Source organism: Leucoraja erinacea, chromosome 29, assembly GCF_028641065.1.
Source record: "Leucoraja erinacea ecotype New England chromosome 29, Leri_hhj_1, whole genome shotgun sequence".
Lineage (NCBI taxonomy): Eukaryota > Metazoa > Chordata > Chondrichthyes > Rajiformes > Rajidae > Leucoraja > Leucoraja erinaceus.
In genome coordinates, this window is record NC_073405.1 from 26,890,296 (window position 1) to 26,910,844 (window position 20,549).

Sequence of the window (20,549 nt, forward strand, 5' to 3'; positions counted from 1 at the left end):
ACGGAGAACGTAGACACGCATCCGTAGTCAGGATCGAACCGGGTCTCTGGTGCTGTGAGGCATCAACTCTACCGCTGTGCCACCATGCCGCACTACTAGTGTAGATGGGACATGTTGGTCAGTGTGGGCAAGTTAGGCCAAGGGGCCTGTTTCCACACCGTATGACGCTATGACACTCATCCCACCTGCCCGCGTTTGTCCCATTACTCTCGAAACATTTCTAATCTTATCTACTGGAATCCAAGAATCCACGACAAAGGGAAAGGAACAATAAAGGTCAAGGAAACACCACTGATACCAAGTGTTGTTGGTTTTAAATGTCGGAAATTATTGAACCTACAATTGCCTCAGAACAGAAAATCAAAAATATACAAAGAGAAAGCCATAGAAATTCTTCAACTTTGAAACAGATATTTATAAGACGTCGTTATAGATGATATCACAATGTAAAGCGATCACTCTCCACCACAGAATCAGATCATTAATCTACAAACTTCATAAATACAGGCAGCAGTTATACCGTCTATTTATTTCCGATACCAGACGCTTATCCTTCTTTCCCTCTTTATTTTCTTCTGAAGCTGCAGCAATCCATACAGAAGTGCTTCTGCTGTGGGTGGGCAGCCTATGGTGAAAGGGACATCAGTTACCAGATAAATTGCATTCAATAGCTTAAAAGGGGAATAGCAACACATTGTAAGGAATTTACTTTGATTGGAGACACAACCATTCTTCTCTGTCTAGTCCTCTTCTACCAAGCTTCCAGAATTGCTTGGTTTCATGAAGTTATCACACATTGAATTTAATTTCCCCCTTCCCCCCGCATGTCACTGGTCTACTCGGTTGATGCATGTGTTAACACATAATCTTTCAATCAGGTCCAGGATTGGGAACACTGAGGGCAGGAGATCACTTTGCTCTGTACTTTGCACTGATTGATTGATTGATAAGTAGATACAGCATGGAAACTGGTCCTTCGGCCCATCAAGGCCACGTCGACCATCGATCACCCGTTCACACTAGTTCTACGTTACCCCACTTTTGCACCAGTCAGACAATTCAGAGGCCAGTTAACCCACAAACTCGCACATCTTTGGGATGTGGGATGAAACTGGAGCACCTAGAGGAAACCTAAACGCGTGCTAACTCCACAAAGGCAGCACCCGAAGTCTGAGTCGAAGCTGGGTCTCTGGGGCAGAGAAACTGTAGCTCAACCAGCTGCACCACTGTGCCGCCCTCTGCATCTACTATTCCTTATAACTTCATGTCCCCGTTTTCTTACTGCTACAGAAGGCAGAGTCATACAGTACAACCTGTGACAATTTTCCAATGATCAATAGTACTTACCTGGGACATAAATATCCACTGGCACAATTCTGTCGCAGCCCCTCACCACAGCGTAGGAGTAATGGTAATACCCGCCACCATTTGCACAGCTGCGTGGAACAGAAACATAGTGGAACGTTATCTTCCATGCCATAAAGATGAAAGTATGTTGAAAAATCCAAGCTGTAGTTAGTATTCTCACCTGCCCATGGAGACCACATAGCGAGGTTCAGGCATCTGATCGTAAACCTGTACAACACAGTGATATGTGAATCAGAATTCACCTCGAATTGTGTAATAGTTTGTTGGTTTATCAATATTTATCTATTGGGACTGATCTAACAGAGGCTCATTTTTGTAGAAAATAACAGCACCAAGCTCAAAATATGACCCATTGGCCATTGTCACATTGACACGAGGATTCTGACACTGACATTCTCTCCTTCATTCACTGACTGGCCTCTCCACTGCACATTTCTCTAGCTTACTCTGCTATGGTTGCAGCTTTTCAGCATCTTGATATTTACGTGCTGGAGAAGGACGCGAGCAGAAAGAACGCGCACCGCTGGGCGGCACGGTGCCGCAGCAGTAGAGCTGCTGCCTCACAGCGCCAGAGATTCGGGATCGATCCTGACCACAGGTGCTGTCTGTGTGGAGTTTGTACGTACTCCCCGTGACCAGAGTGGGTTTTCTTTGGGAGCTCCGGTTTCCTCCCACCCTCCAAAGACGTACAGGGGTGCAAGTTAATTGGATGGTGAATCTGTGGAATTCTTTGCCACAGAAGGCTGTGGAGGCCAAGTCAGTGGATATATTTAAGGAAGAGATAGATAGATTCTTGATTAGTACGGGTGTCAGAGGTTATGGGGAGAAGGCAGGAGAATGGGGTTAGGAGGGAGTGTTAGATCAGCCATGATTGAATGGCAGAGTAGATGATGGGCCGAATGGCCTAATTCTGCTCCTAATCTTATGAATTGGCTTTGTTACAATTGTAAATTGTCCCCAGTGTGCAGGATAGTGTTTGTGTGCGGGGATCGCTGGTCGACGCGGACACGGTGGGCCGAATGGTCTGTTTCCGCGGTGTATCGATAAACTAAACTAAACTAAAAAACGAAACACAAGAAGAATCCCTCAATCGCTGAGGTTACCTTGCGAAGGGCGGGAGCCATTTTGTTTGTGAGAGTGCCGGCCACGATCATAACATCCGATTGCCGGGGACTGGCACGGAAGACAATGCCAAACCTGTCCATGTCGTACCTTGGCGCTGCCATGTGCATCATTTCTACAGCGCAGCAGGCCAGCCCAAATGTCATGGGCCACAGAGAACTCTGAAAGTTAATTTAAAAATAAAGCTGTGATACACTTGCGACTGAACAACAACTAAGTTACAGAGGTAGGTTGAATAAGTTAGGTCTTTATTCTCTGGAGTGCAGAAGGTTAAGGGGGGACCTGATAGAGGTCTTTAAAATGATGAGAGGGATAGACAGAGTTGATGTGGACAAGCTTTTCCCTTTGAGAAATGGGATCGGAAAAAAAGTATTTTATCTTTGGGAATTGGTCCAAAATACTTCATTAAGATATACAGGGGGTTCATCAGTACAATCAGATTCCAACGTGGCTATAAATGGAAACGTGGATCAGGTACCTGGCCCAGGTGCTGAGACCACTCATATTGAAGTAATGGCCAAGAATGCACACCAATGCCTTTACTTCCTTAGAAGGGATAGGAGGTTTGACAAGTCCCCAACAACTCCCACCAACTTCTACAGGTGCGCCGTAGAGAGCATTTTAATCAGGATGTATCACAGCATGGCTTGGGAACAGCTCCATCCGAAAACACAAGAAATTGCAGAGAATTGTGGACACATCCCAAACCAACCTCCCTTCCATTGACTCCACCCTATGCTGCCTCTGCGAGGTGACCAGCATAATCAACACAGGTCGCAACCCAACCGCTCCCTCTTCTCCCCTCTCCCATCAGTCAAAAAGTATAGAAGTGAGAAAGTCCAGATTCAGGGATAGTTTCTTCCCAGCTGTTATTAGGCAACTAAACCATCCTACCAACAACTAGAGAGCAGTCCTGAGCTACTTTCTACCTCATTGGAGACCCTCAGACTATCTTTGATTGGACTTTACTGGACTTGATCTTGCACCAAACGTTATTCCCTTTATCATATATCTGTACACTCACTGTGGATGGCTTGACTGTAATCATGTATTGTCGTCCCGCTGACTGGTTAGCACACAACAAAAGCTTTTCACTGGGCCTCGGTACACGTGGCAATAAACTAAACGTAACTCAATACCAGGCTCCGAGTCATCTTTCTCTGCAGGAAGTAAAGGGACAGGTTGCAAAGGCGACACTTACTCGTCGTGCCCAGTTGACGAGGTCGTCCAGTTTAGTGATGACAAACTCCCCCTTGTTGCTGGGAAGCGAGAATCTCTTGGAGGGCAACGCAGCCCTCGATTCCTTTGCCAATGCGGAGCTGCAAACAAAGAATTCCACGTCTTTTCACAGCCTTAATAATAGGAAATGCAGTGAAGTCTGACACTTTGTTGGCGATTATACAAATTCAGTTGAGATAACAATGGGGATTACGGGGTGAGGTTTTTTTTTTTTTTTTTTTTAAACTTTATGGGTCAAAGTGCACTGCTAGTAATACGAGCATTTATTAGCCATCCTTCAGGAATGCTGTGGAGAGTCTTCTTTTAAACTACTGTAATTAATCAGCAGCCTGAATCTATGTTATCCCATTTTCTCATCCATTCTCTACACGTGGGATTGATTTTTTATGAGAGGCCGACTAAACTACAAACTCGCATGTCGTCACATTGAGAGATGGGCTGCAACATGTTCTTGAAACCAATGGATATGGAGAAATGATACTTGAATTTACCTGCTTGCATTTTCTGTCACTGTGGTCTGATGGAGACAGCGTGATTGATTAGCAAGAAGTGAACTGGGTCTGAAAGGAAAAAAAAGGATAGGTAATAGACAAACAAGATGCACAGTGTGCTGTGCATTGATCTTAAGGATATTTCCTACACAGAAGTACCTGCACGGAAGTACATTTTCTGCAGGGCAGTTTGAGCTCTTAGTTTCCATGGCTTAAAGCATTTCACCAAAGGTGCAATGCACAAAGCTGGAAAAAGCTACATTTCTTCCTCTTTTTGCTCCCATCCAGCAGACACAGAAGCTTGAAAGTGGACACTGTCAGACTCAGGAACAGCTTCTTCCTTTCTGTTATCAGGCTTCTGAAAAGCCCTTCCATATGCGAGGGTACTGGCCGATTCTCCTCTACCCCATTGCAGGCGTTAGACTTTGTCTATGGAACTGATGTGCTACAATGCTGAGAACTATATTCTGCACTCTGTATCTTCCCCTTTGCTCTACTTGAGTTTGACGATTGTATTTATGTATATTATCTGATCGAATCCGAATGGCATGTAAAACAAAACTTTTCTCTGTACCTCTGTACATGTGATAACAATAAACCTCCACTTAAGGGGATACAGCACAAAGCTTCAACTGACTGCCTTCTGGGATGAACTGAAGCAGGTGATCCCACAGATGGAGCACCTGGAATCAAAACAGAAGATGCTGGGAACATTTGGGAGTATTTTAGGGGGATGTTTATGGAGAAAGCTGTTCTTGCGCTGCACATGAAACAAAGGCAGCTCCGAATCTCTCAGCACAGGTTTGAACTGGGGTACTCCACACAAGCCTGATGGAGCCCAACCTTATTGGTATGTTTGGTTTAGCTCAGGTCCTCAGGTTGAGCAGGAAGGAACTGCACTGGGTTTGACTCAGGGTGGGCCTTAATTTTGAACTCAGAAGATGCTGCCTGCAGTAGAGCATTTGAAATATTTTCTGGTCATCGAATTTCCAGCATCTTGTTTGTGTCCAGCTTCGCCATCTAAGGGAGACTCTGAACAGTGATCAAGACTTTGCCACTGGACTAAACCCAGGCTGCGGTCACTAACTATCCAGCAGCAGAGAGCTGAAGAGTGGGATTCCAGCTCAGTGATGATGTGCATTAACATCGACGTTAGTGTACGTCACCAACAGCATACATTATACGTCTTGTAAAAGACGTTTGTCTTCCAGAAATATTATAGAGCCCATCATGATTAATTAGCTGGATTGAAGAAACTGGTCTTCCATTCACATTACTCATTCCACATTATTCGTTGACTTCAGGTTTATTATTGTCACGTGTACCGAGATAAGGGGAAAAGCTTTTGTTTGTGTGCGATCTAAATCAATCAGATCATACTATCTACATGGGTACAATCAAGTCGTACACAAGTACAGCAGTTCAACAAAGAATAAAATACTAGGGTGCAGAATATAATGTTCAGCATTGTAGCATTACATTCCATAGAAGATCCAATGTCGCAATGAGTTTAGTTTAGTTTATTGTTATTGTCTTGTGTACTGAGGTACAGTGAAACTTTTTGTTGCGTGCTACACTGTCATGGAAAAGAGTATACATGATTACAATCAAGCCGTCCATATCGTACACATCGTACAGGATAAAGGGTACAAAAGGTTGGAGGATTGTGACTAAACCCTAGCTTATGGGAGAAACTGTCCTCTGGCAACAGAAACGTCACCTAGCCCTTTTCTCCAGAGATGTTGCCTGACCTGCAGTTATTCCAGCACTTTGTGTCAAACATTAGGGAATATGTCCCATCATCAGTACAGTCATATCCTAAACATAACCCTGAAATAAATAGGGTGAAGTAATTAACTAGGCTTTGCAGACTCAGTTCAGTTTATTGTCACGTGTACCGAGGTACAGTGAAAAGCTTTTGTTTTGTGCTAACCAGTCAGCAGAAAGACAATACGCGATTACAATCGATCCATTTACAGTGTATGGATACATAAGGGAGTAAAGTTTAGTGCAAGGTAAAGCCAGTAAAGAGTCCAAGGGTCATCAAACTCATGCTATACACCACCAGCCTGCATTGCTATGTAACAGATGATTGCATTCCAAAAGTTATTGGGAGCTGTGGGATATCCCCAGGATGTGAAAATTATTGTACAGATCCAGCTATTCTACAAAACCAGATTGCACATCACATTATAACCATCGTATTTTTCATTAAAAGACTCCATCTTCGCAATTTAAAACAGTCGCAAGAACAAACATCATATTTATGGCTCTGATAATTAAAACAAAGGAAACTGTTAAAAAATGAATTCAAAGTTCTTGCTGAGGGCAACATTTCAGAGCACATCTGAGGCAGACGATATGAAAGTAATTATTCGGGAACTAAATTTTTACTTTATCTGATGATTTTATAGGAATCTTAGAATTTATCAAAAAAGTGGAACCAAGCAAGATAAAAGATATTTAGACCCTTTGATCCTATCAAAATGATAGACCCTTAAATCTCCCTATTATTTGACAGTATATTAAATATCTCTTAGTTTAGTTTATTTTATTTTAAGTTTAGAAATACAGCTCGGTAATAGGCCCTTCAGTCCACCGAGTCTGCGCCGACCAGCAATCCCTGCACTCTACCACTATCCTACACACACTAGGGACAATTTACTACCAAGTACCAATACCAAGCCAATTAACCTACAAAACTGTGCACTTTTGGAGTGTGGTAGGAAACCAGAGAGCCCGGAGAAAGCCCACGCAGATTGTTAATGTGACTTTTATTAAATGTTGTGAATAAATTGACGCAAGCAAGTACTATTTAACATGTCAGAGAAAATTCAAATTCAAATTGAAGAGGTCTAACAGTCAAGGGCACAAAGGGTCAATCCTCCCCCAAATTCTTGGGGACTGGAATAGCAAAACCAACACTGTAATCAAACTTTGGCTCGAATGCATTTACGTATAGTATTATCTGATTTGATTAGATTGCACAGTTAGAACCTTTTTCCCCAGGGTGGAAATTTCCATCACTAGAGGGCATCGCAGAGGTGAAAGGAGGAAATTTTAATGGAGAAGCGCAGGGCAAGTTTTTTTTTTAAACGCAGAAAGCAGTGGTCGCCTCGTACACATTGCCAGTGGCGGTGGTGGAGGCAGACATGATAGTGACGTTTAAGAGGCTTTTAGATAGGCACATGGAAGTGCAGGGAATAGAGGGAAATTATACACAGGCAGATAAGAACAGTTCAGCTTGGCATTATGTTTATAAAGGAACTGTAGATGCTGGAAAATCGAAGGTAGACAAAAATGCTGGAGAAACTCAGCGGGTGAGGCAGCATCTATGGAGCGAAGGAAATAGGCAACGTTTCGTGTCGAAACATTGCCTATTTCCTTTGCTCTCTATAGATGCTGCCTAACCAACTTGGCATTATGATCGTCAGAAACATTGTGGGCCAAAGGGCCCTATCCTGTGCTGTAATGTTCCCCTCTATTGTCTATCGGAGCACGCAAACAAAGCTTTTCACCATATTTTGGTACACATGACAATAATAAACCTAAACGTGAACGTCCCAAGATATGATCCTCGAATGCAAGGTCATTTTGTTTCCAATGGTGAACGATGTGGTTTGTGCAACGAGCTTTCATTAAAAAAAATGCTTCCCTTGATTCGTTATTTCTCATTACCATGGACTGGATTTGAAGGAAATTGTTCATTTGTTGATGTCCATGTCACAGGATCAGAATTAGGGCATTCGACACATCGAATCAACTCCGCCATTCAATCACGCCTCATGTCAAAGGAGCAGAATTAGGCCATTCGGCCCTTCAAGTCTCCCCTGCCATTCAATCATAGCTGGTCTATTTTTCCCCCGCAACCCCATTTTCCTGCTCTCTCTCCATAATGCCCTAACTCCCATACTTATCAAGAATCTGTCAATTTCTGCCTTAAAAATATCCATTTAAGAATTTGAAATTCCCAAATCCCAGCACAGCATCCTGGAGATAACCTAAAAGATTATTAGTTTAATTTTTAATCCGAGGCCAGAAGACATCTAAACTTTGTTGTCATTGCTTATACTGCCATAAAGGTCAGTAATTCATATTGATCAGCTTTTTAGGGCAGAGGTAAAGTAAAGCAAGGATTGTGGATTTACCTGGAGACAAAGGTCACGAACTTGCCAAGGCGCAGGGCTGAAAGAAGAAAGTTGGGAAAAGACACAATTAAAGCAGTAGCAATCTCAATAGGAAATTGAGTTTTCATCATGGCTTTTAAGTTCCAGACTATTCACATTTATTCACACTCTACCAAAATCTCTTGATTGGGCAGCACAGTCTCAGCGCATGTGATCTGGGCTTGATCCTGACTATGGGTGCTATCTGTGTGGAGTTGGCACGTTCTCCCTGTGACCGTATGGGTTTCCTCCGACATCCCAAAAACATACAGGCTTTATCATTGCTATATTTAAGAGGGAGTTAGATGTGGCCTGTGACCGTATAGGGTTTCCTCCGATATCCCAAAAACATACAGGCTTTATCATTTAATTGCCCTCCGCAAATTGCTCCTAGTGTGTAGAGAGTGGATGAGCAAGTGGGATAACACCAAACTAGTGTGAACAGCTGATCGTTGGTCAGCGTAGACTTGGTGGGCCGAAGGGCCTGTTCTCACGCTGTATCTTTCAATTCATTACAATGGTTTACGCAATTATATTGTCTTGCACCCTTGCAATTTCTAAATACTCTTAAAATTCCTTTTGTGGTTCAATTTAAACTCTGCATTATAAATTCTGTCTCCACAAATGTTACTGATAAAACATTTCATCCCAAATAAATTCTCTAACTGAATTAGTGGCAGATGCAGAATGTATTAATAATCAAATTTTGATGGGAAAATATTATAAATCAGGTTTACACAGAATATCCACCTCTCTAGTTAAAATATAACACAAGTATTTGTACATTGTGGTAGATTTTGAAAATTACAAAGCGTATCTAGTTGCCACAGCAACAATTATGTTGCAATGCATAAAGGGCAGTTTTTTTAAAGAATCATTATCCATCAGCGTGGAGCACTGAACCAGGGGCAGTGAAAAGATACGAGAAGAAGTTGCTTTAGGATATATTGATTTTAAGTTTAGAGTTTAATTTAAAGATACGTATGCAAACAGGCCCTTCGGCCCATAGAATCCGTGCCGACCATTGATCACCCACACACTAATTCTATGTCCTACACACATGGGCCAATTTACAGAAGCCAATTTATCTACAAACCAGCACATCTTTGGAGTGTGGGAGGAAACTGGAACACTTAAAGAATAGCCACGTGGTCACAGGGAGAATTTAAACTCCACACAGACAGCACCCGTAGTAAGAAACAAACCCAAGTCTCTGGAGCTGACAGCAGCTCGACCACTGCACTGTCATGTTGGGATGATAAACTTGTTTACTGAAAGAGTATGTGGAGCAGGAAATATTTTAGCACAGAATATAATTGAAGCAGAGACATTAGCAACATTTTACCATAAGCTGGGGTAGCGATCGATTCACCTCTACCCAACACAGACATTGGACTGATGAGCTACAATATTCAGAACTGCATATATTCTGTATCTTTGCCTTTGCTCCATCTATTGTACTTGAGTTTGACTTTATTTATGTATAGTATTATCAGATTTGCTTGGATAGCATGCAAGACAGAGCCTCTTGCCCAGAGGGGGAACATGTTCACACAAAGGGTGGTGTATGTATAGAACAAGCTGCCAGAGAAGGTAGTTGAGGCAAGGACTATCCCAACATTTAAGAAGCAGTTAGACAGGTACATGGATAGGACAGGTTTGGAGGGATATGGACCAAATGCTGGTATGTGGGACTAGTGTAGCTGGGACATATTGGCGTGTGGGCAAGTTGGGCCGAAGGGCCTGTTTCCACACTGCATCACCTTTTGAGTCTGTAAAACAACGCTTTTCATTGTACCTTGGCACACACAACAAGAATAAACCTAAATCTTTTGAAGGAAAGTGGATAAATGTTGGAAATGCAGTAATGATATGGGGAGATCTCCGAGCAAAAAGTTAAAGGCATGGAGATGCAGTAAACAAAAACCAGGTGGATTCCGAGTACACACTCAAAACCCCAAAAGCCAATTCAAATTCTTTCAAAATGTTGCTGCCTGACACGAGTGTCGCAGAAAATGAAGGTTTGCATTTCTGCAGCACCTTTATAAACACTCCAGACAATTGGAGTGTCGTCGCCCAGTGCAAGCTCCCTCCAACAGAAATGTAATAAAGCCGAGAGAAACGATCTTTATAATGCGATGACTTGGGGAGGGGGGGGGGGGGGGGGGGGGGGGGGGGGGGGGGGGGAGTGTTTGGCAAGGGGGGGGGGGGGGGGGGGGGGGGGGGGGGGGGGGTGAGGAAGCCTGGATAAATAATGCTCTTGTCAGGAAAAATAAGGAGGCATGGGCCAGGTTTAGGCAGCTGGGATTGTGCATCCCTGGAGGAGTTTCAGGATATGAGGTGCATACTTACAGGATACAAGGAGGAAAAAGGAAAGATGAAAAAACAGGCATTTGATATCAAGAAAAATCCAATGAGATTTTATAATTACTTTAAGGGAAAGAGAACAGGGCCCTTCAGAAACCAAAGTAGTAATTTCTTTGTGGAGCTGTAGGAATTAGTCAACGCCTTCAATGGGAATTTCTCCTCTTGTTATCGTAGGGAAAGATATGAAAAACAGGGAACTTGGGACAGTTAATAGAGATGTCTGGAGGACAGTCCATATTACGATGAAGGTGCTGGAGGTCCTATGGCTTACAAAGGTAGATACATTTCCCAGGCCTGATCAGATATATCTAAGGACTCTGTGGGAAGCTAGAGAAGAAATTGTCATTGCCCTGGCTGAGATATACAAATCATCATTAGATACGGGTGAGGTGCCGGAATACTGGAGGGTTGCAAATGTTGTGCTTCTATTTAAAAACGGCTGCAAGGAAAAGCCTGGGAACTATAGACCAGCGAGCCTAACATCTGTGATACGCAAGTTAGAGTCAAAAGGTCATAAAGTGTGGAAACAGGGGCTTGGGGCCACTTGCCCACACCAATCAACATGTCCCATCTACACTTGGGTTACCTGAGAAGATTCTGAGGGATAATATATACACATTTTGATATACAGGGACTGATTATAAATGATCAACATGGTTTGTATGTGGGAGATTGTGTATTACAACTCTGATTGCATTTTTTGCAGAGGCAACCAAAAAGGTTGATTGAGGCAAAGCCATAGATGTTGGCTATATAGACATCAACAAGGCATTTGATAAAGTTCTGCATAGTAGATTGCTCTGGAAGGTTAGATTGCATAGGACATGGAGAGCTAGCAAACTGGATAGAAAATTGTCTTGATGGAAGGAAGCAGAGGGTGATGGTAGAAGATTGTTTTTAATACTGGAGGCCTGTGACTAGTGGTGTGTCTCAGGAAGTGGTCCTGGATCCATTACTGTTTATAGTTTATATCATCCATTTGGATGATGACTTAGAAGGCAAGGTATTACTGGAAAGTTTGCAGAGGACACCAAAGTGGGTGGTATTGTAGATAGCGAACATGGTTATCGGAAATTACAGCTAGATCTTGGTCAGTTTGCAAGTAGGCTGAGGAATGGCTAATATACTATATACTTATCTGCAATAAACTAATATCTGAGTTTATTGCAAATAAGTGTGAGGTATTAAATTTTGGGAAGACAAGCTAGGGCAGGACCTTTACAGTGAATGTCAGGGCTTTGAGGAGTACTGTAGAGAGCAGACGGATCTAGGAGTGCAGTAACATAGCTCCATGAAAGGGGCGTCACAGGTAGATAGGGTGGTCAAAAAGGCTTTTGGTATATTGACCTTCACCAATCAGGGTGTTGAGTATAAACGTTTGGATACAATATTATAATTATATAATACCACTGTGAGGCTGCATTTGCAGCTTTGGGCATCCTGCCAGAGGATGGATGTTGTTAAACTGGAAAGAGTGCAGAGGTTTACGAGGATATTTCCAGGACTTGAGGGCCTGGGTTGGGAGAGGTTTAGCAAGCCAGGACCTTATTCTTTGGAGTGCAGGAGGCAGAAAGATAATCTTGTAGGGGTGTATAAAATCATGAGAGGGATAGGATTAATGCACAGAGTCTTTTATCCAGAGTAGGGGATTCAAGAACCAGAGGACATACATTTGTGAGGGGGACAGATTTAAGGGGCAACTTTTCCACTGGTGGTGGGTATATGAAACGACCTGCCAGAGGAGGTAGTCGAGGCAGGTTCTATAACAATATTTAAAAGACTTTTGGACATGTATGTGAAAGAGAAGGTTAGTGTGATATAGGTGAAGAGGGGCAGGTGGGACTAGTGTAGATGGGACAGCTTGGTTGGCACAGGCAAGTTGGGCCACAAGGCCTGTTACCGAGGTGTATGATTATGACTATGAGAAGCACTGGCCAGGAGAGTGGAGAGAGCTACATAACAATCTCCCTCAAAATAGCGCTGGGACCTTTAGAACAGCACAGCACACAATGCCTGGGTTGAACATGATGCCAAACTATTCTCATCTGCCTGCACGTGATTCATATCCTTTTCCCGCATATCATGCTCCAATCTAAAAGCCTCTTAAAGGCCACTAAGCCATTAACCTACATCACCACACCTGGCAGGACGCTTCAGGCACTCATGCCTTTTCGTGTTAAAAAATTTGCCCTACACATTTATCTCGTTTAAACTTTGCCCCTTTGACCTTAAAACTAACTATGCCATCTAGTCTTTGACATTTCTACCCTAGAAAAAAAAGTTCTGATTATCTAATCTATCAATGATTCGTATTATTTTATACATTTCTATTAGGCCTCCAACACTCTAGAGAAAACAATGCAAGTCTGCTCTATGCAGCTAATATCCCCTAATCCAAGAAAAAGGACACAGAAAGTGCTGGTGCAACTCACTGGGTCAGGCAGCATCTTCAGAAGAAGGGTCCGACTCAAAACATCACCTTCCCATGTTCTACAGAGATGATGCCTGGCCCGCTGAGTTACTCCAGAACATTTTGTTTTGGTAAACCAGCATCTGCAGTTCCTCGCGTCTACTCTCTAATCCAGGTATCTTTCTGGTAAAATATAGAAACTGCAAATGCTAATTTATACCGAAGATAGACACAAAGTGCTGGAGTAATCAACAGGTCAGGCAGCATCTCTGGAGAAAACGGATGGGTAACATTTCAGTTCAGGATCTTTCTTCAGACTGCTTTTTATTTTGTTAATGTACCTCCTCCCCATAATCCACAAAACAATCTGAGAAAGGTCCCGACTTGAAAGATCACTCATCTTTTTTCTCCAGCGATGCTGTCTGACTCGCTGAGTTACTCTAGCACTTTGTGTCTTTGTTTGTAAATCAGCATATGCAGTACCTTGTGCTTACAATCAATTTGTTGATCTCTGAATTAACTTCAACTTGTGTAGGGAGGAACTGCAGATGCTGGTTTACGACGAAGGTAGACACAAAGTGCTGAAGTAACTCAGTGGGTCAGGCAGCATCTCTGGAGAAAAAGGGTGGATGATATTTCAGGTCAGGACCCTTCTTCAGACTGTTTGCTTGTGGATTTTGGGGTGGAGGTAGAATGTAGTCTCTGAAAGAAGATCCTGACCTGTAATGCCACCCTTTTTCTCCATGGATGCTGCCTGGCCCGCTGAGTTACTTCAGTACATTGTGCCTATCCCCAAACTGCATTAGTAATTTAAACTTGCGTCTATCATTCTGATAAACCTACTGCAAAGGATCAACATCCTCACTGTCTGTCCTATTGCTGACGGGGCCACCGGCGGGGGGGGGGGGGGGGGGGGGAGGGGAGAGACTACTTCTCGGTGTGGGCAAATTGGGCCGAAGGGCCTGTTTCCACACTGTATCACTCTGTGACAGCAGGGCACCACAGAGCCACCGGTCACCCTGGATTCGGGGGAAGAGGGGGGGGGGAAGGGGGGGGGAGGGGGGGGGGGGGGGGGGGAGGGGAGGGGGGAGGAGGGGGGGGGGAAGAGGGGGGGGGGGAAGGGGGGGAGGGGAGGGGGGGGAAGAGGGGGAGGGGGGGAGGGGGAAGAGGGGGGGGGGGAAGAGGGGGAGGGGGAGAGGGGGAGGGGGGGGGAGAGGAGAGAGGGGAGAGGGGGGGGGGGAGGGAGAGAGGGGAGGGGGATGGGGAGAGGAGAGGGGGGGGGGGGAGAGGGGAGGGGGGGGGGGGTGAGGGGGAGAGGAGAGGGGGGGGGGAGAGATGGGAGAGAGGGGGGGGGGGAGGGGGGGGGAGAGGGGAGGGGGGGGGGGGTTTGGGAGCCGTTGAGCGGACACACCTCCCCGTCGCCCTCAAGGTCAGTCAGGGCAGCGGCCTTGGCCCCCCGGGCATCGCCCGCCAGCCGGGAGAGGCCCCCATCAACTCCCCCCCTCCCGCCCCAGACCCCGGGCCCCCAGACACCGCCTCTGGGCATCGCCGCGCTGCAACAACCGCCGGTAAAGGCGCCGGCGACCAACGCACTCACCGCCCAGCTTGAGCGCCGCCATCTTGAGCGCCACCCGACCGCCTTCCCCTCCCTTAAGGAGCTGAATGAAGGTTCCGGGCGGGCGGGCAAAACCGTGCACAGTCTCCGTAGGAGAACGTTATGCTCGACAGAAAACCAAACCACTCCAAATTAATTTAGTGTTGATTTTGTTGTTATAACAACGCTAGAAATGATAACGACTATAAAATATAGGAGTGTAAAAGCAGACGCCCGTCCCTGGGTGGGCTCGAACCACCAACCTTTCGGTTAACAGCCGAACGCGCTAACCGATTGCGCCACAGAGACCGACCTGTTGGCAATGGTCCGGGAACCGCCTGATAAACCGGCGCATGGAGGCCGAGGCCGAAGCCGAGGGGCCGCCGCGTTCATGGTCCAACTCCCTTCTCCGGCCACTGGCCATCAGGGATCATCATCGCTTTTGGGTCAGATCCATTCAAGGCATAAAGCGTCCAATTGGTGCCTCCGTCCACACATATAACCCCCGCATCCTCAACTGCTCGACATGGTGCCGAAATAGCTCAGTTGGGAGAGCGTTAGACTGAAGATCTAAAGGTCCCTGGTTCGATCCCGGGTTTCGGCAAATCTTTTAATAACCCTCACGATGCCATAATTGTGCAAGAATTCTTTAATGCCTTTTTAAACTCACCTCCAGATTCGAACTTTGAATCCCTAGGACTATAATCAGGAAATTATTTTACAGGGGGAGACTCAGCAGAAAGCCCCTGTACCAGCAATGTTACAAAATTTTGAGATTAAAAAAATCAAGTCTGCAATTTATCCCATCAGATAACGCATAACAATAAGTTTAATTTGACACCTAATTCACTTTCATATCTCAAATAATAAAAAAAGTTATGGCCATTTTCATACTCGGAAATTAGCATCTTGTTCCCTATTGATTTTCTATGGACATAACAAAAAAGCTGTGATCATGGATAGTCAAAAGCCCATAACCTTCTTGAAAATTAAGAGAACTGAATGAAAATTTCAGTTATCATAGATTGAACCATTCTGAAACAAATATAAAATAATCTTACTTGGATGACCTGAAATTAAAACATATAATTAGTTAGTTACCCAATTGTAGCTAATTTCAAACTTCAATTACTAGATCTAAACATCTATCCATTTCTTAATAAATGATTAACATTTTTAAATAGCCTAAGTGTCCAAATAATATTCACAAATAATTCACAATAAAACATGATTTTTAAATCTCATTTACATCAATTTATAGGCCAAATGGAAGGAATTTAGTGTTCAATTGCTGTAAATTAAAGTCCATTTTAAATCGTCTTTCTAGTGGGTTCCTGTGAACGCGCTGGTTTAGAACGTTCACATTGCGCTGGATTTGTGCCCTCAAATGCCCAGAAAAATACTGCGGGATACAAAGAGCCCAAAATGAGCTACTCGCTATAGAAAACTTTATATACAGGGTTCTTAAGAAGCCCCTTTTAATGTAAAAATAAGGTACATACCTTTAATTGTTTGCTTTATAAAACCCTGGGGCTGCGAGAGGTTGTGGGTTGAGAGAGTGATTTTTAAACTACTATAACTATATACAAGGCCATAAAAACTAATAATACCTTTTGCGACGGGGTCTTTCAGCGATTTTTCGTTAATGATTTACTAGGCTGAACATTTTCGATTGCAACAGCCTAGTAAAAATCGCGTTTTAAACCCGCCCCCTCTAAACAGCACCAAAATCACGCACACGGGGTGGGGCAGATTCTCAGCCACGATTCAGGTAGGTTTTGTAACATACCTACCTGTACCGTGTTGGGGAACTGGAGAAGCAAGTGGATGACCTCCGGTTCGTCCGAGAAACGGAGTCGTTCCTCGCCAAGTCCTACAGTAAGATTGTTACACCTAAGGTACTGGAAGTGAGAAAGTGGGAGACAGTGAGAAAGGGAGGGAAGCATGGAATGCCAACGTCCCCGGGTGTTGTACCTCGTGTGAACAGGTTCACCCACTTGGAAGCTGTCGGGACAGAAGACGTGTTTACACTGAGCGGCGGACTGGCTTGCGATGCGAATAGGGCTGTTGAGCCAAAACCAAAAAGGCCTAAGGCAGGCAACGCCATTGTAGTGGGAGACTCCATTGTGAGAGGTACGGACAGGGGTTTCTGCGGCAACAGACGGGATGCGAGGATGGTGTGCTGCCTTCCCGGTGCCAGGATCCAGGATGTCACGGACATAGTGCAGAAAATCCTCAAGGGCGAAGGTGAACATCCGGAAGTGGTAGTGCATGTCGGCACAAACGATGTCGGAAAGAAGGGGATGAATATTCTGCAGCGTGACTTTAGAGAGCTCGGAAAAATGCTGAAAAGCAGGACCTCCAGGGTTGTTATCTCCGGTTTGCTTCCAGTTCCTCGTGCTAGCGAGAGCAGGAACAGGGAGATACGGGACCTGAACGTGTGGCTGAGGAACTGGTGCACGAGGCAGGGATTTAGATTCTTAGATCACTGGGATCTGTTTTGGGGTAAGGGGGAACTGTACAAAAGGGATGGACTGCATCTTAACAGATGTGGGACCAGCATTCTGGCAGGCAGGTTTGCCACTGCTACACGGGTGGTTTTAAACTGAATAAGGGGGGGTGGGGTGTTGAATGGGATAGTGGAGGATGGAGTTAAAGGGAAAGGGTTTCTTAAATGTGTGAGCGTAGAGACAGAGGGGTGTAAAATGAGGGTAGAAGCAATAGGTAGCAAGGTGAAAAGTAAAAGCGGCAGGCCGGCAAATCCAGGGCAAAAATCAAAAAGGGCCACTTTTCAGCATAATAGTATAAGGGGTAAGAGTGTTGTAAAAACAAGCCTGAAGGCTTTGTGTCTCAATGCAAGGAGCATTCGTAATAAGGTGGATGAGTTGAATGTGCAGATAGCTATTAATGACTATGATATAGTTGGGATCACGGAGACATGGCTCCAGGGTGACCAAGGCTGGGAGCTGAACATTCAGGGATATTCAATATTCAGGAGGGATAGACATAAAGGGAAAGGAGGTGGGTAGCGTTGCTGGTTAGAGAGCAGATTAACGCAATAAAAAGGAAGGACATTAGGTTTGAGGATGTGGAATCGATATGGGTAGAGCTGCGAAACACTAAGGGGCAGAAAACGCTAGTGGGAGTTGTGTACAGGCCACCTAACAGTAGTAGTGGAGTTGGGGATGGCATCAAACAGGAAATTAGAAATGCGTGCAACAAAGGTAAAACAGTTATAATGGGTGGCTTCAATCTACACATAGATTGGGTGAATCAAATTGGCAACGGTGCTGAGGAAGAGGATTTCTTGGAATGTATGCGGGATAGTTTTCTAAACCAACATGTAGAGGAACCAACGATAGAGCAGGCTATTCTAGACTGGGTATTGAGTAATGAGGAAGGGTTAGTTAGCAGTCTTGTTGTGCGTGGCCCCTTGGGCAAGAGTGACCATAATATGGTTGAGTTCTTCATTAGGATGGAGAGTGACATCGTTAATTCAGAAACAAGGGTCCTGAACTTAAAGAAAGGTGACTTTGAGGGTATGAGACGTGAATTGGCCAAGATAGACTGGCGATTGATTCTTAATGGATTGACGGTGGATATGCAATGGAAGGCATTTAAAGCCTGCATGGATGAACTACAACAAATGTTCATCCCAGTTTGGCAAAAAAATAAATCAGGGAAGGTAGTGCATCCATGGATAACAAGGGAAATCAGGGATAGTATCAAAACAAAAGATGAAGCTTACAAATTAGCCAGAAAAAGCAGCCTACCAGAGGACTGGGAGAAATTCAGAGACCAGCAGAGGTGGACAAAGGGCTTAATTAGGAAAGGGAAAATAGATTATGAAAGAAAACTGGCAGGGAACATAAAAACTGACTGCAAAAGCTTTTATAGATATGTGAAGAGAAAAAGATTAGTTAAAACAAATGTAGGTCCCTTGCAGTCAGAAATGGGTGAATTGATCATGGGGAACAAGGACATGGCAGACCAATTGAATAACTACTTTGGTTCTGTCTTCACTAAGGAAGACATAAATAATCTGCCGGAAATAGCAGGGAACCGGGGGTCAAATGAGGTGGAGGAACTGAGTAAAATCCAGATTAGCCGGGAAGTGGTGTTAGGTAAATTGAATGGATTAAAGGCCGATAAATCCCCAGGGCCAGATAGGCTGCATCCCAGAGTATTAAGGAAGTAGCTCGAGAAATAGTGGATGCATTAGTAATAATATTTCAAAACTCTCTAGATTCTGGAGTAGTTCCTGAGGATTGGAGGGTAGCTAATGTAACTCCACTTTTTAAAAAGGGAGGGAGAGAGAAAACAGGGAATTACAGACCAGTTAGTCTAACATCGGTAGTGGGGAAACTGCTGGAATCAGTTATTAAAGATGGGATAGCAGCACATTTGGAAAGTGGTGAAATCATTGGACAAAGTCAGCATGGATTTATGAAGGGTAAATCATGTCTGACGATTCTTATAGAATTTTTTGAGGATGTAACTAGTAGAGTGGAGAAGGGAGAACCAGTGGATGTGTTATATCTGGACTTTCAGAAGGCTTTCGACAAGGTCCCACATAAGAGATTAGTATACACACTTAAAGCACACGGTATTGGGGGTTCAGTATTGATGTGGATAGAGAACTGGCTGGCAGACAGGAAGCAAAGAGTAGGAGTAAACAGGTCCTTTTCACAATGGCAGGCAGTAACTAGTGGGGTAGTGGGGTACCGCAAGGCTCAGTTCTGGGACCCCAGCTATTTACGATATATATTAATGATTTGGACGAGGGAATTGAATCCAACATCTCCAAGTTTGTGGATGACACGAAGCTGGGGGGCAGTGTTATCTGTGAGGAGGATGCAAGGTGACTTGGATAGGCTGGTTGAGTGGGCAAATGCATGGCAGATGCAGTATAATGTGGATAAATGTGAGGTTAGCCACTTTGGTGGCAAAAACAGGAAAGTAGACTATTATCTAAATGGTGGCCGATTAGGAAAGGGGGACATGCAACGAGACCTGGGTATCATGGTACACCAGTCATTAAAAGTAGGCATGCAGGTGCAGCAGGCAGTGAAGAAGGCGAATGGTATGTTAGCATTCATAGCAAAATGATTTGAGTATAGGAGCATGGAGGTTCTACTGCAGTTGTACAGGGTCTTGGTGAGACCACACTTGGAGTATTGCGTACAGTTTTTGGTCTCCTAATCTGAGGAAAGACATTCTGGCCATAGAGGGAGTACAGAGAAGGTTCACCAGACTGATTCCTGGGATGTCAGGACTTTCATATGAAGAAAGAATGGATAGACTCGTTTTGTACTCGCTAGAATTTAGAAGATTGAGGGGGGATCTTATAGAAACTTACAAAATTCTTAAGGGGTTGGACAGGCTAGATGCAGGAAGATTGTTCCCGATGTTGGGGAAGTCCAGAACAAGGGGTCACAGTTTAAGGATAAGGGGGAAATATTTTAGGACCGAGATGCGGAAAACATTTTTCACACAGAGAGTGGTGAATCATCTCTGGAATTCTCTCCCGCAGAAGGTAGTTGAGGCCAGTTCATTGGCTATATTTAAGAGGGAGTTAGATGTGGTCCTTGTGGCTAAAGGGATCAGGAGGTATGGAGAGAAGGCAGGTACAGGACACTGAATTGGATGATCAGCCATGATCATATTGAATGGCGGTGCAGGCTCGAAGGGCCGAATGGCCTACTCCTGCACCTATTTTCTATGTTTCTATGTTTCTGCCAGACGGGAACAGTTCCCGAGAAGATGGCCAGGATGGGCCAAGTCTCTTTGAT

General features: G+C 44.4%; 1 protein-coding gene and 2 non-coding genes across 3 annotated transcripts; 1 reads left to right on the forward strand and 2 right to left on the reverse strand.

Moving 5' to 3' along the window:
• Nucleotides 1-391: 391 nt before the first annotated feature.
• On the reverse strand, nucleotides 392-14,893 carry ndufs7 (NADH:ubiquinone oxidoreductase core subunit S7). The gene is made up of 8 exons (XM_055658960.1): nucleotides 14,761-14,893; nucleotides 8,369-8,405; nucleotides 4,221-4,289; nucleotides 3,692-3,809; nucleotides 2,472-2,651; nucleotides 1,529-1,575; nucleotides 1,348-1,436; nucleotides 392-625 (listed from the first exon to the last, which is right to left on the reverse strand). Exons 1-8 carry the CDS (start codon nucleotides 14,780-14,782, stop codon nucleotides 528-530), a joined length of 660 nt encoding a protein of 219 aa, XP_055514935.1. The 5' UTR covers nucleotides 14,783-14,893; the 3' UTR covers nucleotides 392-527.
• Nucleotides 14,894-14,992: 99 nt separating this feature from the next.
• trnan-guu (transfer RNA asparagine (anticodon GUU)) lies at nucleotides 14,993-15,066 on the reverse strand. Its single transcript has one exon. It is a non-coding gene; the product is annotated as a tRNA-Asn (tRNA).
• Nucleotides 15,067-15,288: 222 nt separating this feature from the next.
• trnaf-gaa (transfer RNA phenylalanine (anticodon GAA)) lies at nucleotides 15,289-15,361 on the forward strand. Its single transcript has one exon. It is a non-coding gene; the product is annotated as a tRNA-Phe (tRNA).
• The last annotated feature ends 5,188 nt before the right edge of the window (nucleotides 15,362-20,549 follow it).

Excerpts from the sequence above, each read along its gene's own strand:
- ndufs7 (XM_055658960.1), bottom strand. The coding sequence starts at position 14,782 with ATGGCGGCGCTCAAGCTGGGCG. Across the intron at positions 2,652-3,691 it reads TCGTCAACTGGGCACGACGA|AGTTCTCTGTGGCCCATGAC; the intron begins GTAAGTGTCGCC and ends ATTAACTTTCAG. Across the intron at positions 1,576-2,471 it reads TGGCTCCCGCCCTTCGCAAG|GTTTACGATCAGATGCCTGA; the intron begins GTAACCTCAGCG and ends TGTGTTGTACAG.